Here is a 10,000-nt window from a genome sequence, read left to right on the forward strand (position 1 = left end):
GTAGAGTACAGTATATCACAGTACTGAGACAGCTGTGTTAAAGACTGACCACAAACAACTGACCAGGTAGAGTACAGTATATCACAGTACTGAGACAGCTGTGTTAAAGACTGACCACAAACAACTGACCAGCTAGAGTACAGTATATCACAGTACTGAGACAGCTGTGTTAAAGACTGACCACAAACAACTGACCAGGCAGAGTACAGTATAATTATCACAGTACTGAGACAGCTGTGTTACAGACTGACCACAAACAACTGACCAGGCAGAGTACAGTATATCACAGTACTGAGACAGCTGTGTTAAAGACTGACCACAAACAACTGACCAGTAGAGTACAGTATATCACAGTACTGAGACAGCTGTGTTAAAGACTGACCACAAACAACTGACCAGGCAGAGTACAGTATAATTATCACAGTTTCAGTTTCAGTTTCAGTAGCTCAAGGAGGCGTCACTGCGTTCGGACAAATCCATATACGCTACACCACATCTGCCAAGCAGATGCCTGACCAGCAGCGTAACCCAACGCGCTTAAAATTTAAGTTCCCATGCCGGGAATCGAATCCGTGCCGCCTGGGTGAAAGCCAGGAATCCTAACCACTAGACCACATGGGACTTCAAAGTACTGAGACAACTGTGTTAAAGACTGACCACAAACAACTGACCAGGCAGAGTACAGTATAATTATTACAGTACCGAGACAGCTGTGTTACAGACTGACCACAAACAACTGACCAGGTAGATCAGAGGACAGTATATCACAGTACCGAGACAGCCGTGTCAAGAGGACTGACCACAAACAACCAACTAACCAGGTAGAGGGACATGGTCAGCCCAGCCCCCCAGCCAGCGGCCACGTCTGTCCAGTGGCTGACACACGTGCAGTACTCGCTGAGCCCCCCCAGCACGGCCAGCAGGAGGACGCCCAGGGTCAGGAAGACCCTGGTGATCCGCACCGCGTGGCAGCGCCATGCCCCGTGGATGTACACCTGATGGCTCAAACAGTTCTTTATTTGGAACGTATCACAGTACAACACAGTATATAGATGAACAGGACAACAAGAAAATCTTACACAAAGTCCTGTCCTGGTACATGTACGTACTGAATATGTGACGGATGTCATCATAACTAGAAGTTTAAACGTGATCATACATGAGTTTTGAACAAATCTAAGCTGAGATATAAATAAAAATACACCTGATGACAGCAAATGATGACCATGGTGACGATACTGACAATGATGATGATGATGTTGGTGGTAACTATAATGATTGTAATATCGATAATAATAACAACAACAACAACAACAATGAAAAGAAGAAGAAGAAGAAGAAGAAGAAGAAGGAGGAGGAGGAGAAGAAGAAGAAGGAGGAGAAGAAAGAAAGAAAGAAGAAACATTTCCATTGTGCGCTTCTCCAGGAAAGATCAGAGTTGATGATAATGATATGAGAGGGGGGGGGGAGGAAGGGGTAAGAACAAGTATATGTATCTGTATTTCTTTTTATCATAACAGATGTCTCTGTGTGAAATTCAGGCTGCTCTCCCCAGGGAGAGAGCGCGTCGCTACACTTCAGCGCCACCCATTTTGGGGAGTATTTTTTCCTGCGTGCAGTTTTATTGGGTTTTTTCCTGTCGAAGTGGATTTTTCTACAGAATTTTGCCAGGAACAACCCTTTTGTTGGGTTCTTTTAAGTGCGCTAAATGCATGCTGCACACGGGACCTCGGTTTATCGTCTCATCCGAATGACTAGCGTCCAGACCACCACTCAAGGTCTAGTGGAGTGGAAGAAAATATCAGCGGCTGAGCCGTGATTCGAACCAGCGCGCTCAGATTCTCTCGCTTCCTCGGCGGACGCGTTTCCTCTAGGCCATCACTCCATATATATATATATGTATATATGGCGGGGGTGAGGGAGGTTAGGAGATAAAGGGTTGATAGAAAGGAGAGACAGTTGATCAGAGAGAACAGATATGAGGGGAACAGACAGAGAAGTGGGAAAAGAGAGGAGGGAGGAGGGGGGCGGGGGAGATTTTAGACACTGTATCTTTGATTTGGATACTAAAATCAAATGAAATATTACCACACACACACTCCGCACACCATCCCCAACGCACAAACACGCACGCGACACAGACGCACACACATACACTGGCGCACGATCTCACACACACAGACATGCAGGCACACACACACACACACACACACACACACACACACACACACACACACACACTTACAGAAATAAAAACAGCTGCAAAAGTGCTCAAAGCAGACTGGACACTTGGGAAAGACGTCCTGCAAAAAGAAAAAGTCCTAGTCATGAATGTTAACAGTCCTTTCGAAACAGTCGTTTCTGGCATTTTACATACAACAGGAATACATACCACACACACACGCGCGCGCGCACGCACGCACACACACACACACACACTGCAGACAATGGCAATCTTGCATGTATTTAAAGCTTGCGAAAAAAAATCGTCATGGCTGAAAAAAGGGAGAAATAAATTCGCTAACCACAGCTTCTTGTTTTTTGAACGAACTGATTTTTATTTCAATGAGTTTGACAAACAAAAAACATTAAAAAGATGTTAAAATGTATTTATTCATATGTATACATATTGTGTGTGTGTGTGTCTGTGTCTATGTCCCTGTGTGTGTTTGTGTCTAATGACGAGAAACTCCTATAGTATACCTGTGTACATAATGATACGCAAACGCTATGACATGTGACGGATATATCTGCTGGTAGAAATGTGAGACAAGTAAGCGCAATACAGACTGTTAATAGAAAATGGACAGGAGGCACGTGGTGAAGGGAAGAAAACGCAATGCATCAATAGAAAACAGGGACTGAGCTTCGTTGTATATGACGGGTGCAATAGCCGAGTGGTTAAAGCGTTGGACTTTCAATCAGAGGGTCCCGGGTTCGAATCTCGGTAACGGCGCCTGGTAGGTAAAGGATGGAGATTTTTCCGATCTCCCAGGTCAACATATTATGTGTAGACCCGCCTGTGCCTGAACCCCCTTCGTGTGTATACGCAAGCAGAAGATCAAATACGCACGTTAAAGATTCCTGTAATCCATGTCAATGTTCGGTGGCTAAAGGAAACAAGAACATACCCAGCATGCGCACCTCCGATAAAACGGAGTATGGCTGCCTACATGGCGGGGCTAAAGACGGTGATACACGTAAAACCCCACTCGTGTACATACGAGTGAACGTGGGAATGGCAGCCCTGGAACGAAGATGAAGTATGCGTATAGGTGAGTGATGGCCTAGAGGTAACGCGTCCGTCTAGGAAGCGAGAAAATCTGAGCGCGCTGGTTCGAATCACGGCTCGGCCGCCGATATTTTCTCCCACTCCACTAGACCTTGAGTGGTGGTCTGGACGCTAGTCATTCGGATGAGACGATAAACCGAGGTCCCGTGTGCAGCATGCACTTAGCGCACGTAAAAGAACCCACGGCAACAAAAGGGTTGTTCCTGGCAAAATTCTGTAGAAAAATGCACTTCGATAGGGAAAACAAATGAAACTGCACGCAGGAAAAAATACAAAAAAATGGGTGGCGCTGTATTATAGCGACGCGCTCTCCCTGGGGAGAGCAGCCCGAATTTCACACAGAGAAATCTGCTGTGATAAAAAGAAATACAAATACAAAATACAAATACAGGACAGTTTTTTTACAGCGTTCTGCAGAGCACGGGAATCAGTTGATAATGTGACGTGTGCGGTGTAACAATCAATCGCAGCAAGTGTGAATCACATCATCGATGGCCATGACGAAATCAAAGCCTGCAAACAATAACAAGTTTTAGTTTAATGGCAGAACAGGCACATTTTGCCAGGAAGACGTTAACTTTATTTTTGTATACTGAACGAGTTGTTACCAAACGGACGATCTACTTTGCTGCACACATACACAGAGAAATCTGTTGTGATAAAAAGAAATACAAATACAATAATAATAATAACAATGATGATGATGATGATGTTATTGTATATTCTTTTTAAGTGGAGTGATGGCCTACAGGTAACGCGTCCGCCTAGGAAGCGAGAGAATCTGAGCGCGTTGGTTCGAATCACGGCTCAGCCGCCAATATTTTCTTCCCTTCCGCTAGACCTTGAGTGGTGGTCTGGACGCTAGTCATTCGGATGAGACGATAAACCGAGTGCAGCATGCACTTAGCGCACGTAAAAGAACCCACGGCAACAAAAGGGTTGTTCCTGGCAAAATTCTGTAGAAAAATCCACTTCGATAGGAAAAAGAAATAAAACTACACAGTGGCGCTGTAGTGTGGCGACGCGCTCTCCCTGGGGACAGCAGCCCGAGTTTCACACAGAGAAATCTGTTGTGATAAAAAGAAATACAAATGCAAAATACATGTATACCTTGCGTGTCTCATCTGCATCTTGTCCGTGTTGAGACAGGCGTTATCATCCAAGGTCGTTGATTCCGAGCACAAGGTCAAATTGACACCACACGTCTCGAGAAAATCGGGCCGCAGCCGTCCAATCATATTTCTTGTTACATCCGAGAATACCATCAGCGAGATAGCGCCGAACAGGTACACACCTGCAACATGTTCAGGTGGGAAAAACATGAAGCGTGCAAGTGATGCCAACTGCAACGAATATCAGCGTTCATCGAGACTGCTCTGTTATGGCTCAGCGCGTGAGGTTACAATACAATACAATACAAAACAATACAATACAAAACAATACATCTTTATTCATCCATTCGTGACTCTGATTGTGCATCCACATGCTCATCACTCACCCTTCAGTATATCTCAGCCAACACACAAGTTCAACACACTCGCAACATGACAAATGTTGGACAAAAGATTTAAAAAAATAAAAATAAAAAAAAAAAAAGCACGAAGCTAAATACACACAAGCAAGCAAGTACATTTCCCACCCCCCACCCCCCCCAAGTCCTCTTACCCTACACACACACACACACACACACACACACACACACACACACACACACACAATTTGTGAAATAACATGGATATTAAGAAACACAGTCTCTGAACAAGAAATGCTTCTATAAAATCTTTTAAAATTTTTATATGGCACGTTCAGTATTCAAACAAATGCAATATGCGGTAAAAGAGATAGTTTCCAAAGTAACTGGTACCTTGAAAATAAAGATTCATGAATAAGAAACCCTGCCACAAATTAAGCGTTATAAATCATAAATATATCGTACTGCACCCATGATAGTTAAATCATCGTACTGAACAAACATGCATAAACATCAACTCATGACTCGCAACAGACAATAAAAACATTTGAAAGGATATACTACAAGTACACCAGATTTATTTGAACACACACACACACACACACACACACACACACACACACACACACACACACACACACTTTGCAAAATTACATGAAAATTTAAAAAAAAATTAGAATAAGAAATGCTTACATAAAATCATTATAAAAGGTTAAAACGCTCGTCTTGCATGAAAAAAAAGGAATATGTAGTAAAAGTGTTATGTTCTAAATTGGAGGTTTTTGATCATTCAGCAAAATCATTGTACTCTCTCTCTATCTCTCCTCTCTCTAAATCAGTTCTCATATACAGTGAGGGTGCTGACTGGAATAATTTACCATCATACTGAAAATCAAACAAACAACCTTACCACAATGGGTAATATGATAACGTCATATTTCGTGTGTGTGTGTGTGTGTGTGTGTGTGTGTGTGTGTGCGCGCGTGCGTGTGTGTTTTCCATCAATTTAACCGTCTCTCTGCGTGTTCGCCTGATCTTTCTGTCCATTCTCCGTACACACGCGCTTATACATACAAACATACATACATACATACACATGGACACACGTACTTTCCTGCCCCACCACTGTCTCACCTCCACCTTCCCCTCAGAATCCTCCTCTTTAGCCCCCCACCCCCACCCCCACCCCAGCACCTCCTGTACCTCCCCTCTCCTGTGTAGTAATAGTCTTCAGTTTAACGTCTTCCACTTTAAGTGATATTAGACACACACACACAAAAAAGGGGGGGGGGGTGGAGGGCGGAGCGTGGAGGTGGGAACGGTATTGGGCAGAGGGTGATGAATGATGTGTGTGTATGTATGTGTGCGTATATGTGTGTGGGGGGTGGGGAAAGATACTGAGCATTGGAAAAAATAAGACATTAAAAGGGGAGACATAGGCACAATATAGAAGGAAACGCTAACATCAAACAACTGTAACAATTAGAACAAATGTCCAATTGGACTATGCAGCAAACCTTCTGCAATAGCAGATAACATCTTGAAATTGTCAAAAACACATTCAAAAGAATTTTCCTCTGTGTGTGTGTGTGTGTGTGTGTGTGTGTGTGTGTGTGTGTGTGTGTGTGTGTGTGTGTCTCCCTCACAAACCCAGGAACCGCAGAAGACGTCTACAGACGTGTGGTACAGCACAGAAGGTGTCGGCGACACGGAGAATCCTGTGCTGTCTGTTTGAAGACAACGTGTGCAGTGTCGCCTCGCCCATCACTATCTGCTGGTGCACACACACACACACACACACACACACACACACACATGCACGCACACATGAACGCACGCGCGCATATACACACACACGCGCACGCACGAGCACACACACACACACACGCACGCATGAACGCACGCGCGCACACATACACGCACGCACGCATGCACACAAATTATTATTGAATCGTTACTGTTAGTTTTCTAGTTTTCTACCCTTTTCTGTTTTCCTCTTCCCTGCCCCCTCCACCCCCCTGCTCCCACCCGCCCGCACTCCCTCATCGCCCCCCCCCTTTTTTTTTAATCGTCTAATATCACTGATAGTGAAAAGATGCTAAACTAAACAACACACACACACACACACACACACACACACACACACACACACACACACACACATGATACACATTGCTTTATCACAACGTCGGGAAACAAATACCAACGAACAAGAAATATGTTATTGCATGCAAGCCATATAATACTCCACTAAAGCTGAATACCACTGGGGGAAAATAGTGGTTTTGATTATAGCATTCCATCGGCATTCAGATGGATTTTGTATATTTTGTATTTCTTTTTATCACAACAGATTTCTCTGTGTGAAATTCGGGCTGCTCTCCCCAGGGAGAGCGCGTCGCTACACTACAGCGCCACCCATTTTTTAAATATTTTTTTCCTGCGTGCAGTTTTATTTATTTTTCCTATGGAAGTGGATTTTTCGACAGAATTTTTGCCAGGAACAACTATTTTTGTTGCCGTGGGTTCTTTTAAAGACAAGACAAAGACAAGACAAAATCTTTATTAACGAGGGTAATACGTGCACTAAGTGCATGCTGCACACGGGACCTCGGTTTATCGTCTCATCCGAATGACTAGCGTCCAGACCACCACTCAAGGTCTAGTGGAGGGGGAGAAAATATCGGCGGCTGAGCCGTGATTCGAACCAGCGCGCTCAGATTATCTCGCTTCCTAGGCGGACGCGTCACCTCTTGGCCATCACACAGACAAGACATTGACAGAAACTGCCACAGCCGATACACTGACTGAAACAGACACCTTCTTCAGCTTGTGTTGACTGCATTATAGCCTACACGATTGAACGATTCGAAATGTCAAAACATATATCTAACATCTGGGAAACAAAATTCATCAACCACAGAAAATATAAATAACTGCTGTTATTTCACAACAACAATTATCTTATTTCAAAGCCCCTGAAAGATATGTCCTCACACATGGACACACTATCACATACATAATTATATCACAGTCAATCACAAAAATGTTAAACACATGCTCCTCTAAAAGACAGCAATCGTTGCTTCGGTGTCAAGAAAATGAGAGGAGGATTTGGGGTCACGGGAACTAAGCGAGCATTTGGAGTCGTAAAATATTGGACAACCATTGGGCAATGTGGATAACAACGACACCTATTGTTGCTGATGCTTTTTTTTGTGATTGCACAAGTGAGCAAATCTAATATGAAACGGAGGACAATTTAGGAATTCAATAGTTGAAAACAAAAGTAAAAACATTTCCTGTTTAACGTCGATCAGCGCGGGTCATGGGAACTAAGCGAGCAGGCTGAGGTCGTGCAGGACACAGGTACACAGGGGGTGAGGGGGGGGGGGGGGTATGGGGGGGTATGGGGGGGGGGACTGGAAATGTTTAACAGGGAACAGGTCATGGGGATTGTGAACACACTGCAAAAATGCTACGAAACTAAGGGATCTTCTTCTTCCTCGTTCGTGGGCTGCAACTCCCACCCGCCATCTGGGCAGCCATACTCCGTTTTCCGGGGTGTGCATGCTGGGTATGTTCTTGTTTCCATAACCCACCAAACGCGGACATGGATTACAGGATCTTTAACGTACGTATTTTGATCTTCTGCTTGCCGTATACACACGAAGGGGGTTCAGGCACAAACAGGTCTGCACATATGTTGACCTGGGAGATCGGTAAAAAATCTCCACCCTTTACCCACCAGGCGCTGTTACCGAGATTCGAACCCAGGACCCTCAGATTGAAAGTCCAACGCTTTAATCACACGGCTATTGCAGCCGTCAACCCAAGGGATTACAACGATAGATCTACTTCCCCGCGGAAGTCTCTGGCCAAATGTTTTCTCTGTCTTTTTCTTCCTCTTGCTGGTCCATCGTAGTCCGAAGATGATGAACAGTCTGGGTTCTCAACGATGAGAGCGCGAGTGGCTCCTCTGTCCAGTACTAGGAGGACACAGGCGCCTGCAGGTGTGACAGATGTTGTCTGTTAATTGTCTGTGTGCCGTCTGTTTCCTGCAGCAACGAGACGTTGTCACCGATCCTCTTCAAAGTGTGCTTTCATATCTGTGAAACTGCTTTTTTGTTGCATGTCTGTTATGCGCGCGCGCGCGCGTGTGTGTGTGTGTGTGTGTGTGTGTGTGTGTGTGTGTGTGTGTGTGTGTGTGTTATGTTTAACATTTATTCGCATATTAATTCTATTATCATAGTCTTTTTATTATTTTTTAAAAATTATCTATTTATTTATTCATTCATCTATTTTTATTTTATCTTATTCTATCTTATTTCATTTATTCCATTTTGTTTTTATCATTATTATTATTATTATATACAATTGTATATATGCATATTTTCATATTCATTCACTTCTTTATTTGTTTAATTATTTATTTCTTTTTCTTTTTCTTTTTTCTCTCATGGTCTGACTAAGCGCGTTGGGTTACGCTGCTGGTCAGGCATCTGCTTGCTTGACAGATGTGGTGTAGCGTATATGGATTTGTCCGAACGCAGTGACGCCTCCTTGAGCTACTGATACTGATACTGGTACTGATACTGATACTGATACTGGTACTGATACGTACTGTCAGCCGTCGTCCCTAGAAGTGAGAGACCTCTATGCCGGTCTGCATGCTACAGAGGCTCCAAGTTGGCGTGGCTGAATGCCGCTCCATCAAGATTAACTCCTCAGGGTGTCCTTACACCTCAGTTTGAACCTTCCCTGCCTGTGCCTCTTATTCACTGACTTGCAGTAAATGTGAAGATGTGTATGCTGAGGGCTGGAGGTGGGAAACCAAGGAAGACCAGGGCTGGACACGAGACAAGTGCAGAGTTAATATTAGTATTCGCCATCCATATATCTTGTTGTCGTATTTTATCAGAAATATGTGTTGTTTGCATCTGGTATGATAGGGGCTGTTGGCCTAAGTCATCGATATCATTCAGTGTTCAGTGTTAAGCCTATGCCATGGTGGATCTGTCTCACCAGCCGCAATGGTGTGAGGTAGAATGGAGTTGAACCTCCTGGCTGGCTGACGCCCTTTAGGTCATGCAAGTTGTTCAGGGCGTGGTGGAGGCTGGATTGTTCGAGAATTGTTTGAATTATGTGTCTTCGTCTTAAGAAAAGTTAAACTACTTATTCCAACGTTTAATACTTCCCTTTTCTTCGTGTCATTCAGCCACACCACCCAAGCCCTA

The 10,000-nt window shown here is 44.1% G+C and overlaps 1 protein-coding gene across 1 annotated transcript in view; it reads right to left on the minus strand.

The window, feature by feature from the left end:
- Positions 1 to 10,000, minus strand: part of LOC143294653 (phospholipid phosphatase-related protein type 5-like) — a 15,290-nt gene that overhangs the window by 1,955 nt on the left and 3,335 nt on the right. The window contains 4 exon segments of the mRNA XM_076606032.1: positions 819 to 995; positions 2,246 to 2,303; positions 4,403 to 4,586; positions 6,414 to 6,537. Of these exon segments, the coding sequence (XP_076462147.1) occupies positions 819 to 995; positions 2,246 to 2,303; positions 4,403 to 4,586; positions 6,414 to 6,537 (543 nt within the window).

The sequence above is a fragment of the Babylonia areolata genome, chromosome 20 (genome assembly GCF_041734735.1).
Source record: "Babylonia areolata isolate BAREFJ2019XMU chromosome 20, ASM4173473v1, whole genome shotgun sequence".
NCBI lineage: Eukaryota > Metazoa > Mollusca > Gastropoda > Neogastropoda > Buccinidae > Babylonia > Babylonia areolata.